Raw genomic sequence first — 14,925 nt, 5'->3', positions numbered from 1 at the left:
CCTTTTCTATTCCTGGTTTAGAAAGTCTACTAAATTTTTGTTACCCTTTGAACACTACTACTATTCCTGAAATGTTCCTGCCTTGAAAAGTCCAAAATCCTCAAATCAACACATGGTAGCCAATATTGTGCCAATATACAGTATGTGATGTCCTGTATGTGCAGATACTATGTCTAATGTCTCCCTCTGCTGTCCATCGTCAGTATTACATCTAAAATACAACCTGCTGCTGGCCTTAAACCATTTGGGTATACAGTATATACAGTAGGTGATACTGATCATTTTGGATAGGGTTGTCCTTTATCTTTTTATTGATAAAAATGTAATGTGACACAATAAAACGTGACATGAGAGATACCTTAAACAAACTTTCAGACAAGAGGAAACAGAACATTCAGACATCAAGACAAAATAGTTGATACATGTGATGGTGAATACCATTGGCTGTTAACCTGTTAATGTAAAAAGCCTTTTGCTACAACTGTGGAAACACCACTGGTATAAAATACTTAATCAAACAAGACAAAACAAAAACTGATACCATACAAAACTTATTCTACTGAAATGTATTAACTTATGAACACGTCATTAATTTACAAGATGAACAGTGTCATTCCTAAAGAGTTTATGCAGACTTACATATGTTTATTATATTATGTCAAATATTGTCAGACTATTATTATGTTATATTATGCTGTTCTTGACAATAATGGCTAGTAACATTACTTACATCAGTAATACTTACACATGTGTACAGAGATGTACACTATATAAGAATATAGAATATGATTTTATTATTTTTAATTAATTACCTAATTAAGATACATATTATTATTTTATATTAAAATATATGTTATTTCATTAATGAAATTTATGTTTAAATAAAAAATAAATATAAAATGATCTATATAAAATATCTATGAGATATAAAACTTCTCTGTGAGCTCCATTGTTTGCTTTAGGCACAATGACTGATGGGTAATCTTGCTTGTGAACTTCCAGCTTCCAATGTGCAGAACTGTTGTTCAGTTCTTCCTGACACAACAGACAAAATGTATCTGTTGAATTCAAATCCCATAGTTATGTAAGAGAAATCACAACATTTTCTGATTAATACAATGGCAAAACATTACACACACAAAGCCAACTTTTTGAAAACCCCATGTATTTTCCACACTTTTTAAAAATTAGTTTTGGCTGTAATGTAAATCCCTTACATGTATGAATTAAAAAACTGCAAAAGAACTGCTGATATGCGCACATTTGTACTAACCATTAATTCAAATTTATGTATGATTCATGTAAATTTGTTTAATTTATTTTTTATTTATGCATTTGTTTTGCCTTGCTGTTTGCAAAAAAAGTTACACAAACTTGAATGTAATTAATTAGGCAAGTACCAGTCGGACAAGTAACGGTGCGGTCACCTGTCCCCCCCCCCCCTTTTTTTTTATAGCAAGATCATGTGTTCAAGCTATTGCACCGAACTAAGGGGTAAACATTATATAATAACATACAATATAGCAATATATAGTGCCATAATGAATTGAACTGTAAAAGCTTAGATTAACATTACAGTAGCAGATACCTTGGCCTCTTTAGACAGTCTTTGTCTCACCCTGCTGTTTATCTTCAGTAATACAACAGTTTTCAATTTGTGCAGAAAAAGAGCCATGAGATTAAAGGGTGAAGGGAGCAAAAGTTTGAGACTATGATACCAGCTACATGAAAAAGCAGGTCCCAAAGTGCCTCCAGGGATGTGGGTGATTTCCCTCTCATTACATTCAGCATGAGGACAGTGGTGAGGAGAGATGAATCAGCTATCCACAATACGTGTTGAAAGATTGATTCCCTGGCGGAGGAGCTTTCCTCATTTCTACATAGACGGAGTTTTCGGGGTCACTGTTGCTGGACTGAAACACAGAGACAGAAAAAGAACTTAAATGTCGTAGGGTTTTTTTTTTTTATTCCAGACATAATGTTACAGATGAGCAATACTGTTCCTGTACCTGTGATGTGTGGACAGGGTCATGGAAGATTTCTAAAACAAATGAGTGATGAGCCATAAAAGTTACTAATTGTATCTGCTATTGTCACAACTGTCCTTTCAAAAATGAGTAGAGCAGCCCAAATAGCAAGTTGGAACCACAGACGGTACATTCAATAAGTTGAAATCCTACTTAATATACAATCTACAGTTGAAGGAAATTGTTCAGGAGTTCCTCAGTTACCGCCTGCCATCTGCGTGCCAGACTCCAGTAACATATTACTCAGTTTAACCGTTATAAACACCTACTTCTTCTTCAAGATTATTAATGTTTTCTTATGACTCATAAACAAACAGGCTACAAAATGAGTAACTCTGTCCCAGAATGGAAATTTCAAATCGGGACACAATGAATATTTAAAATTGGCATGTTTCCATTATTTTTCCAAATCATGGCCATTTTATGCTTTATTACAGTAAATAAATGACAGATTTATCCAGTAAAGCTTTTATTTAGTTTTTTATTTAGCCCGTCTATGGGTGTGTCAGCTCTGCTGCCAATCGCTCGTATTTGCCTATTCTTTTTTTCTTTTTCCCTATGAGGAAATCTGTCTTCCCATGTTTAAAAGTAAAACTTGGCACATCTCTGTCCAATGCCAAACTTCCACAAATAGCAATGTGGGCTAATAACCCTGATGGTGGCAGTAGAGAAACTGTCTAAAGATTTGAAAATTCATAACAAATCAGTCGTTTGTGCTACCCTGTAACTTTCAAATGTAGATGGCCAGAAAATGTTAAGATGTGTTGAGCCAGCTGTTTCTCTCAAAAACCGTAAAATTAAATTTGCCCCCTCCCACATTTTTTTGCTCAATATCAAATATTGGCACCTCAGTTTTACGTCAGTGAAAATAAAACCAAACTGCTGATTTGTTTCAGGCCGTGTCCATGTGTAACGGACACTGTAAAAAAAAATCTGGACTTGATAATGGATAGTTTTTTTAAATTGGCCAAATCTAGCTTTTTTCCAGTTGAGGCTCTTGTTCTTGTGATTTTGAAAAGTTAATGCAACTACTCTGCACTTTGTTGGTGTACACTGCCTGGATTGGATTGGGTTGGAAATTTGCCATATACACTGCATCTTTAACTATCCAGCTAGATTTTTGAACCATCAGAAACTGAGCCCACACTGAGTCAAAATATTTTACTGTAGACAGCTACAAGTTCTTACTAAATAAATCTCCAGTCGTCTGAAAAAAAATTATGTTACGGTAGATGTAGTGTGGAAAATTGTATCTCACAAATGAACACAAATAATTTGACAGTATTCCTTGTGGTAGTGGGCTGTGGTTTGAGCTCAGCTGCAGAGCAGTGAGGGGTGGGAGTGGCCTGTGGGAGCAGAGCCAGGGTTTTAATTGGCACAGATGTTACCTGCTGGCCAATTACACTCTTGTAAGAAAAATCATATTATTATTATCATTATCGTTGCCAGACTTATGAAAGCACACATACAGACACACAAACAAATTTCTGTCTGCTCATAAGAGGAACCAATGACTACTTTCACACTTAGTCATTATACCAAGAACTAATACATACGTATTTACTGCAAGACCTGTCTGTGTATGTGTATGCGTGCCATTTGATATCTATCTCTCTCTATCAAAGATGTAATCAATTGCTATGATATGTAGATCAGGAAGGGGACTGTCTATAAAACAAGGTACATGATTGAATGTTCTCTCCTGAACTCTCCTTGCTGCAAGTAAAACGTACTAAAACTCATCTCTGTTGTTCTGGTGCATTCTTCCCTTTGTTAAAGAGAACGTTAGATTTTTTTTTTCTGACAACTCTCTTTCATTCAAACTGAAGAACAGCTATTTTGGAGATCGATTGTTTTCACTGGACAAGAGGTGTAAAAACTGTCATCTGAAAAGTAGCTAAAGCTGTCACATAAATGCAGTGGAGTAAAAAGTACAATATTTACCTCAACTCAACTACCAAACCACACACACCATTTATAACTGAATGAATTTAAGTCATGTTTTGATGATTGATGCCTTATACTGAACATAGCCGCAATCATTTTAACCTGGCAAGATGAATAGAAAGTAATAAATGTGTTATTAATTTTAGCTGAAATGTTTTTCAGTAGAATAAACTTCAAATCTTGCTACTTGCTTGCGTAACCTGTGTTACCATGACTACCTGTTGAGTTATTAATGCAAGCAAGTTAACTTAAAACTGTATAAAGTGTGAGGAGCTGGCCTGGAATTTCATCATTTTAGGGGCAAGGCCACTTGGGATTCTCTTTTTTTTTTTTTTTTTTTTTTGAGAGCACAAAGGCCAAACACATTCCACAATACATCAGAGACTCAGCTATCTGTCTATCTGCTGCTGTCTCACCCTCAGTCTGAAGTAGAAGAAAGTGATGGCACAGCTGTATAGGAACATCAGAGTCAGCAGACCAATCAGAATCCACCTGAGGTGACACTGAGGAGCGTGATGAGGAGGAGGAGGAGGAGGAGGAGAAGGAGGAGGAGGAGGAGGAGGTGGTTGTACACAGGCCACTTCCTTTTCACCTAATAAAAACACAGTCATTCTATTTCGTGTTTGTACTTTACTACTTTAGAAAAAAATACAGTTAAATGTGTTTCAGTAATACAGCGTCAAATTTCAAAACAACAGCACTGAACTAATAGAAGAATTTTGATTTACACATTATAACCATATGTAAACTTTCCAAATGGTTAAACATACCTGGCAGCAGTATGGTTGGTGTTCCTTTCTTGTCACGATCCAAATGGTTAATAATCACTGTGAACTCACACTCGTATTGCTTGTGCATGTCCTCTGGCCCAATGTTGAGCATGATGAAAAGCCATTTTTTCTGATTTTCTTGATGCATGATGATGTTTTTACAGTCTTCCTTTCCCATCTGGCAGAGCATGGTCCGGGTTGATCTGAGAGATATATTAGACAGTAGAGAGGGTAAATCTACCAGCCAGTCTTTAGTATTTAATAAGTGGTAATTCTTTATGCCATCTGGAAATTAAGCAAAAACCAGACAGCTGCTCAACTAGGGGCATCATTATCATCGCATTAATAAAAGCAATAGTAAAAATAATCACAATTTCTTCTTTGATTTTGATTGAAAATGTTATTTTTTGCATGGCCCAGTTGTTCCATATTCTCATGATCCTCTCGAAATAGCGAGTTGAATGGTCAAGTCGGGGCGGAAAATTGAAATTGAGTGGGTTTGAAATTTACTGTGCCGGCATCATCAGGCACAAAGAAAATGAATCAGTCTACCAAACAACCTAAAGGCGGCTGGTGGATTGAAAATAGGGGCAATCTGTTGCAAACTCCACAGCCATTTTTTGATCCCAGTCCATCACTAGTTTCAGATTTGCTCCAAATTAGGTGGACTGTGTTTATGGAGATAAAGCAGTGGTGGTGCAGTGTAATTTTGGCTTTTGTTTAGACATCACAGCATCATTCAGACACAAGGGAATTCAAATTGCTCTCCAGGAGTATAGAAATAAAACATTAGAAATTATAATAAAACATTAAAAGAACATTAACATTGTATTTAAAAGACCGTAAAATCAAAATGCAAAACAAACCAGTAAATAATTAAAACATTACAGAAACTGCACTTAACACTAGAATAGCCAACTTCTATTTGTATTTTTTTTTGATCCAACTTCGTTGAATTAAAAAATTGTTCCTGGTACCTGACTTTTTTTCATCTAAAATGTTTGTCATATAAATTGCATTAAAGGCAAAGATCATGTGATCACTTTTATCTATTTCAGCCAAAGTTGGTCATATTGATAACATGGAAATTGCCACTGTTTTATTATTACTTTTTGCGTAGTTGGAGATGCATCGTGGTTGCTTAGCAACTATCATTGTCTATGTCAATAAAGCTTCACATGTGGTCATGACTCCCAATTTCCCAATATTAAAATACAAATAATTAAAATAACATGTTTATAAGCTTATAACATACATTTAACTGTTTCTTGCCCAGAGTAACTCTAGATTAATCTAAAAATTGAATCAGACTACTGATGGTTATTATCCTACAGAAAAATACTGCTGTGAATATATGCAATCATCATGGTTTACTAGATGGTGGAGTCAAGAAACCTAAAAACAATTATTATTATTTTAACAAGACGTTCTGTGTCTACTTCATTGGAAAGCTGCATTAAACAAAGTTTTAAGCCCTAATTTAAATGAGCTGCCAGTTTCAACAGACCTCACGTATGTAGGCAGTTTGCTCCACAGATGGGGAACGCAGAAATTAAAAGCTGCTTCACCTTGCTTCATCCTGATCCTGGAACTCCGAGTAAAACTCTCATATGACCAGAGTTGTATTTACACTGTAACAAACTGCTGTAACTTTATAGTGAATCTACAACATCATCTTACAGTACTTCATATTAATGCACAATACTGTTAAATATTCATCCTTCATGTGTAAATTAACAGTTTATGCAGTTTTTTGACCATAACAGTAGATCACCATAATACAGTATTTTATGTCAGTCAGTGGAAACATACTATCATACCTTAACAAGTCCAGTCTCTATCTATCAACACCGTACTGAGGACTGTAGGCTAAAGTTTCTGTTATGATTTTTTTAATCAGCCAAACTGCTCATATGTTTGAGTGCCACAATATGACTGGATATTCCTGAATGTGAAGTCGGATGGTGCAGTTTTGGTAGGTCATCATTTTAACAAGAGCAGTCCATGTGGAATTCAACGAAGGAGGTAATGTTATGTTTATTTTCTGAAATTTGGCTGGTAAAGCAAGCTCTGTAGCCAGCTCGGTTTCAATTAGCTGTAATAATATTAGCCATCGAACAGCAAAGGTAAGGTGTTATTACAGAACTTTGTAAATTTTATTTAATGTTGCCAGTTTTCAAGCCTTCCTTTCGATATTTTTGTATATGGTAACATTATCTTTAGACTCAACTGAAGCCGGCAAAGTCAAGTTGAAATTATTTAAGTCAGTTGCCAGTTTTACAGAGTGTAGATGCAGTTAACTGGTTTTTACTTGTGCTGTTACAGAGCCAACAACCACGAACGTGAAGGAAAAGGCCCCCGCTCCGAAGTGAGTGGGCCAAACGCTGCAGTCAAGTCCTGATGCAATTCTGTTACACTGTTCTGGATGCTTTTTTAAATTCAGTGCCTGATGTTACGCTCATAAGTTCAGTAAAGCCTGTCACTGATGATTTTATTTGAGGCAGTTTCTTTTAAATGCCTGATTAGTTTTTAAATACAAATGTTCAGCAGTACAAATGATTGAGGACTAAGGTAATAAATATACACCTATATTTTATAAATAGAAATGTAGAAATAATAATATGCTGACATATACTGTAAAGTAGTAGATGCACTGTAAAATAACTGTAAAATGCTGGTGTCAGTATTTAACTATCATCATACTGTGAAAGTCTTTACAGTGTGGATTTGAGACCTCTCTTGAAACCTGCCTGATTGATCTTTTATGAAGACCTGTGAAGACACCATTACTACAGTCCAGCCGACTGAGAGTAAAAGAATTAACAAGTTTTGTCTGTATCTTGTTCAGACAGAAATCCTTTAATTCTTGCTATGTTTTTAAGGTGGTAGTAGGGTGATTTATTAATTGTCCTTATGTGAGGTCCAATGCCATGATGACACCAAGATTTCTAGCACTTATTAAACAACTATCTCAGTTTTTCCTGTGATCAGTTGTGGAGCACAGCTTGAAGCGGCTTGTCAAACCACCTCACAAATGCAGGCATAAACTTTTATCCACTTGGCCTCTTATCCGGATCAAATCAAATGATTTTTTTATACAGCAAGTTATACATCAAAGGCAACTCTAAGTGCTAAACATAAAAGAGCTAACAAAGCATGAATAAAAACATCTGAACAAACTAAAAATCAGCTCTATATATAAATAGCTCTAGATAGAAGCAAGGCTAAAAATGTGTGTTCATATATATATATATATATATATATATATATATATATATATATATATATGTATATATATTCCCCTCAGGTCCTCTGGGAGGCACTTCCACAGTGGGTAAAGACGTGGGTCTCAGACCGTACCCTAACCAAGAGAAAACTACCAGAGGACATGAGGGATCTAGTCAGCACTTAAAACCCAGTGATATGTGCTCTCCTCTGGTCCTGGACAACACATGAGCAGCTGAATTTTGCACAAGTTGCAGTTGAGTTGAGCTTTTGTTGGTAGACCAGAGAGGAGGACATTACTATAGTCCAGTGCACAAGTGTTTCGGCATTGGCTGAACTGTTAAAGCATTTCATTCTGCATTTGGGGGCAATAATGGTTACTTTTTTATATTTAACTGTAAAAAGATAGGACGTTCTAACTCGGGAAAGGAAGTTTAAAGAGATTAAAATGAGACACTGAATGAGATGAGAGAATAAAGTTCAACTTAGAGATGAATACAATAAAAAGCAGCATGCATTTAAAGTGGAATAGCATTAAATGCCTAACTTCATTTTGCCATTCAGCATTGTCCCGTCACATGCATACCACTAATCAAATGAGACCAGGATACATACCGGAATATGCTGTTGAGTCGGACATCTTCAACAGAGCTGACGTTTGCGGTGTGTTCACAGCTGATGGTGGCTACCTGATCTGGGTTTACAGTGCGATTCTGTGGCTGAATCACCATAAAACCTGATGAATGAAAAGAACGTAGCAAAACTTAGAAACACTTAATCAAGCTTAATATCTAACTATGCTTTCATCTGTTAATTTTCATGAGGCAGTCATTTTAGATTCAATCTAAGAAGAGAAATCAGCGTGTTTAAGAGATCAGAGAGAGGTGAATGATTTCAGTCTATGCTCTTTACGCTTTTTTTTTATTAATAAACTGAACCAGGTCAAGATTTATACTTTATTCAGTATGTTAATGTACTGACTGTGGCTACTTCTGTCAGAACTACAAATGAATATACATTCTTTTACAACAACAAATTTGGAAACATCTCTTGTATAAAGAGAAAGCATATGTAAACCGGGCAAGTACAAACATACATACAAGAATAAAAGGTTGACATTAACAAAAAAAGAACTACATAAATTCCAATAGTGAAATGAAGAGTCCTACCATGGCTTGAGTAGATGATGAAACTCAGATAAATTGTGAGGATGGTGAAGATGTTGAAGCTGTAAGTTGTCATCTCAGTGTTTCTGCTCCTTCTTACACTGTGGTAAAAACTGCATCACACACACCGGTGTCAATCTGTATCACAGTGACAGACAAGTTAATTCTGAGCTGAGCTTACAGTTATTAAACAGGAAATAGGAACTTGTGACATCGGACTATCTAACCAAAATCTGTGATTCTACAGTGCCTGCACCTAATTGTTGTCATGCCTCCACACTCTCCAGCTATCAACTGTCACTCAAACTTGTTGTTTCTTTAGTTTCTGTGGGTGACACATTTTCCTGTTACTAACACTCATCATGCAAAACCTTTTCCTTTCTTTTTTTTTGAAGAGAACCAGAAAGAAGAGAATATCAAACCACTTCCTGCGCAGCAGGAAGTATGAATTTGTTTGATTCTGTGGAAACATTTGAAATTTACATTTCTCAGCACAACTGTTGTATCACACCAAGTTGTACAGAACAGAATGAGGAATAATCAAATAATATTTATTAATAGAATGTTTTCTATAAATAAGATACAGAAAACACTGAGCTCTGGCCATGCTGCCTGGTAACTAGTCCTGTGTATACAGTTAGCTTTGGCTATACAATATAAGTGTAACCCAATAGGTTATAGCTCCAGCTTTATGACTCAATATAGTAAAATAAACCTATGTCGCTGCGTGGCTCCCTCAGATATTTTACACATATTATATATTACATAGCATGCTATTTATTCCATGGCTTGGCTGAACACTTGGCGGTCATAATTAAGTGAGAGATGTACATTCATTATTGCCCAGTATATCAACCTTTAAAATGTAATATTTAATAGCCAATTTCAATCCATTACTTTCTATCTAACATTAGTTTTACATGGGGGCCAGGGGGAAAACAGCACAACAGTCCAGGGGAAAAATATGTATTTTCGATTTGGGGGAGAACAGTCCCTTTAAATAAAAGTAGCAATCCACAACAGTGCAACTACTCTTCTGAAAGAATAATTAGAATTAGTGCCTCATGTTTATATGCCTCTGCCAACCAATCAAGTTGCAATTTGCATCCAACTTGGGCAAAATGTTAGTTATCACCATATTGGACCTTCCAGTAAATAATTTCCAGTGACTGTCTTCCGTCAGTCTCACTCAGAGACTATTTTTTACAGAGGCGTACAAAAGACTGATAGCTTCAAGTGTTTTTGCAAAACATTATGATGTCACATTTTGTGAGGTCTAGTTTATTATTATGAACTCGAGAGTGCATGCAAAGATGCCACCCATTTAGTTCAATGAGAGTTGACTCGCCTGGCGCATATGATGAAAAAGTTTTCTAGCTTTGGGTTTTTTTTCCCTGGTTATATGGCCCACTGAATTTGTTTTCAGAAATGCACACAGAAGGAATCAGAAATGCTTGTGGAATTTATATGTAAATTATTTTTCCAGATAAATATTCTTCAATTCACACAAAATAAAAAAAATATATAAATATATATAAAAAAAATCCACATATAAATAAAAAGGGATTCACAGATGTATTTCTGAAAGACAAAGATTTCTGTTTTGAAATATGTGTGATGTAGATGCACAAATATATATATTTTAAGTTGTTTTCATCATAAAACATGTTTGGATGTTGTCACATTTATATAAAAATGATTGAACCTGCATTTAGAAATGCATTAGAAATTGGTTTGTGTGAAAGGTCTCTTGTCCATGAGCTAATGTTAACATTCGCTGTTGTGAAGCTCGCTGCTGAGCCTCACTGCTCAGTAAGTTGTGACTGTTGCTGCTGTATGTAAATTTATGACATGCTCTAAAGGAAATGAAAGGAATATAGCTACGTGTGAACACGAAATTGTTCAAATGAAGCGATTAATTTGCTTGGTAACCTTGTGTGACCTTTGCACCCAGCAGCTAGCTTCCTCATAGCATACAGCTGGACTGTGTGTAAAGTCAAAATGAGACTGAGACTTAGAGCAGCGCTGTATTACTGATGATAATTAGTCACGTGGAATATCTCCTGCTCATTTACTGCAGGCTCTTATGATTAATAAAAACAATACAATACACTTTTTGCACCTGGACTTTATACCGCATTAACCAGATTGTGATGTGTCAAAAGTTACACTCAAAGTCAAATTATCTATGTAGTCAGTTTCTTCCTCAATAACTGATTGAATAAATAATTTTTCATTTTTGCACTGCGTGTAGCTGTTGTTGTAGCTACACATTTGACATGAAGTTGGTGTAAACTCTGACTGTTTCCTGCACACAGCCCATCATCACTACACTTATCTGAGCAGGGGATGTTGTCTCACAGACTGACCCACCACAGAGACACACTATTGGACCTTCAGCCTCACATCAGAAGTGCAGATTTGTAGCCTCATATTTTAGGATGACCTTGAGCTAAAATGAGCCGTTCAAGCCTTTAGTAGTTGTACTTATACCGTAATATCGTTGATATGTATTTGTTTTACATGTAACACTGAATCTGCCATGTTTTACAGATCATCTGAGAGAACTGATGAAGCTCAGCTGTTCCTGGACCAATCAGAGGAGAAGTTACTGCTGGGTGGACAGCTGTCATCACAGACATGTACATACACGCTGCGTTGGCTGCTTTGATTTGTTGCTGCGTTACGTCTGCATCATTCCCATGTTAGAGGTGGCAAGACTGACCTGTGAACAAATCCATTTAAACGGGGCAACTGTGGTTTTTCTGCATAAAAAATACTAAAATGTTGATTTCTCAACTATTTCAAGTTGTGTTATATTCTGTGGACTGGGAAAAAAAGAGTTTTTTAATTTTTTTGGTAGATTATAAACATTGAATATAACACAGTTCATTGAAACGAGTTGAAAAATAAATGTTATAGTGGATTGTTCACAGGTCAGTCTTGCATTGTCCAATATGGCAGCAACGTCGATGTACAATCCAAAGGCCACTGCAGCATCTACATATATATGTACAGGCACTGACCTGAAGACAGAACAGCAGCATCATGAAGTCTCAACCACAGGAAGACGCTTCAGAAAGGTCACTGTGGCCTGAAATAAACCACTTCACTGGCTGTGAATAAAGTCCTTTACTTTCAAGAAGAGTTAGTCCATTTTTAAATATCGTAGTAGGAGTGGTATTACAGACATACTGTATATCATGTTCTTCATCAAGGTTTTATGTCATTTTACTGTTTAAACAGGTGATATGAAAAACTGAGGAGGGTTGCAAAAAAATCTGCTTCATTTGACACCCTGACTATGATGATGTGAGTTTTGCTAGTTAAATAGTAACTGTAAGCAACATAAAACATTTCTGTTTCACAAACCTTATTAGTGTTGCCAGATCACAACACAAGTTATACAATATTCTCTGCAGCATTTTAAAAATCACACACATAATTGGCATTTTATAAAACACAAATATGGCAGTAATGGACAACTACAATATCTTTGAAACATTACAGTACAGTAATATCAGCAGCTGTAGATACATACTGAGCAGCTTTCCAACCACATAAACAAGCCACTGTATAATATTGGTGACTCCTCCAGTTACACTGAGATGGTATCTTACAATATAAAGTCTGGTCCACACAGGTGTCTGTCTCATTATGGTGTCACTGGTCTGATGGATCTAATGTGGAGACATGATAACACGTTTGTGGATAGTTTCCTTAATATACTGGTGATTACTTTAGCAGGTTTATTATTTGTATTTCTACCAGAAATAAACGCTTGACAATGTGTCATATTACCTGTTGCCACCAGTGTGGCTAAAATATGTCAGAGCACTGCAGTGTGGAGCAGGTGGCTTCTAATCCAGAAGAACTAATATGAATGGGATTGACGTCTAGCCTCCGGGTACTACTGCGCAGATGTAACACTGTGGGGTGCTCTGATGTGATTGGCTGAAAAGGAATGAGACATCTGATTGGCGGCAGATAATTCCCTGTTGAAAAATGCATTTCAGTCAGTCAACTCATGTTTAAGAATGTTTACTGCAGCAGCAGACAATAGTTAGCGAGTTTGACGTCGCGGCTCCAACTTCATCACTCCTCATAGATTCTCTTTACATAGAGATATTGAGGAGTGATGAACAAATATCTTGGACGCCCTGTTGGAGCCTGCAGGTGGATGCTGGGGTGGTGATGGGGCTGAATGGACAGCCAGTGATGCTGATGCAAGGCAGCAACGGCACTGACAGGCAAAGGTAGAGATGGGAGGTTTAAGCAGTTTAAATAGACCAGGCCAGGTTTAAATAGGCCAGACTGGAAGGATACATTTGGTAGACTACAGAGTGTGAGGCGTGTCAAATGTGATTGCGGTGCAGCTCGAGTTGACTGCCTGAACTGGTTTGTAGGCATCGCTACATTTGTAAATTGAGCCATAGCAGGGGACACACAAATGCAGTGAGGTTCACAAACCACAGACATCAAAACATATTTTTGATGAGAACTGCAAATACTTTCAAATACATATATTTGTGGATTTCCATTACACACTTTTTTATTTATATGTGGGTATTTTTTTTTTACATTTATATAGAATGACTAATATTTTTGTGTGCACTGAAAAATATTTCTGTGGAGAGAATCGTTTACAATAAATGACAAAATACATTTGTGAATCCTTCTGTGTTTCTTTATTAATTACATGACTGATCTAACTCCATAAACTTAACATTGTGATGATGTCAACGATTTTTAAATGAGGACATTTTTACAAAAGAAAAACTTAATGGATCAAAAATTCATTATAGAAGGAGTCATAACTGACTTCTTTCGCAATTCGTCCTGTCAACTGTTTTCCATATGTCTCTTTTATAATACTGGCTTATCGGGAGAATACCTTTTGGGTTGGTGGGGAATTTTTCACTGCAATACTGTGAGCGGCCACTGAGCAGCCATACTGTGTCTTGTACTATTATAAGTCTATTCCTTTAACCAGCAGATTTTCATCAGTTTGTCCTTTAGTCCAAGCAGACATTTGTGCCAAGTTTGAAGAAATTACGTCGAGACATTTTTGACATAATGCCAATGTGGAAGCGTAAAAATGTACTGAAAGAATGAGTAGTACTCATACAGAATGGCTTCGGTCGGCCTAATTTTTTTAACTAAATATAAAAATATACACAATATTACTGATGCACTGATGCATTTTTTTAAAGTTGTAACTGGTCAGGAAAAAACTCATTTCAAATTCTGCTTCTACTCAAAAATACGTTTCACTGTGCAGAACGAATATCTGAGCAGAATTTTACACCAGAAAGCTGCTGTCACTTTCACTTGCTTAAGGAGGACAGTTTCTCTGTGCTCTCCTTAAATCTGAGTTCAAGCATTATTTTATGACGTCAGTTAGTTTGGAACCTAGTTGTGGTCCAAAACGAAACTCATCTAGAGTGATGTGGAAACTTGAAATCACCAGTGTGCACGTACACTGAGGATGACTTTCTGGATTTTTTTGTGACAAAGAATGTGCTCATGTGATTTTAACAATTAAGAATGGAAGTAATTGAACTTCTTTGAGGAAAACCATATCTGACATAAATATTATTCAAAGTGGAGTATAGTTATACATCTTAAAATGTGCCTAGAAAGTATCTTTTACAAATACGTTACATACTGCATAACAATGCATCACAGTTTTACATGCTAATTATGAGATTTTAAAAATCTCTAGCTAGTGATAATTGTGTTTAATACATGTAGAGGAATAAACTCTATTATATTTGTCCCTCAAATGTA

At 36.1% G+C, this 14,925-nt stretch overlaps 1 protein-coding gene across 1 annotated transcript; it reads right to left on the bottom strand.

Annotated features, from left to right (window-relative positions):
• Positions 1–1,622: 1,622 nt before the first annotated feature.
• LOC146322537 (uncharacterized) lies at positions 1,623–9,436 on the bottom strand. The gene is made up of 5 exons (XM_084723986.1): positions 9,139–9,436; positions 8,585–8,705; positions 4,745–4,947; positions 4,391–4,566; positions 1,623–1,913 (listed from the first exon to the last, which is right to left on the bottom strand). The coding sequence occupies exons 1-5, from the start codon at positions 9,209–9,211 to the stop codon at positions 1,821–1,823; spliced, it is 666 nt and encodes a 221-aa protein (XP_084580112.1). The 5' UTR covers positions 9,212–9,436; the 3' UTR covers positions 1,623–1,820.
• Positions 9,437–14,925: the final 5,489 nt, after the last annotated feature.

Source organism: Lutjanus erythropterus, chromosome 8, assembly GCF_056507025.1.
Source record: "Lutjanus erythropterus isolate fLutEry1 chromosome 8, fLutEry1.hap2, whole genome shotgun sequence".
Taxonomy (NCBI): Eukaryota; Metazoa; Chordata; class Actinopteri; order Lutjaniformes; family Lutjanidae; genus Lutjanus; species Lutjanus erythropterus.
Note: the sequence above shows the minus strand (reverse complement) of the source record. Positions and strands in the feature narration are given on the sequence as shown.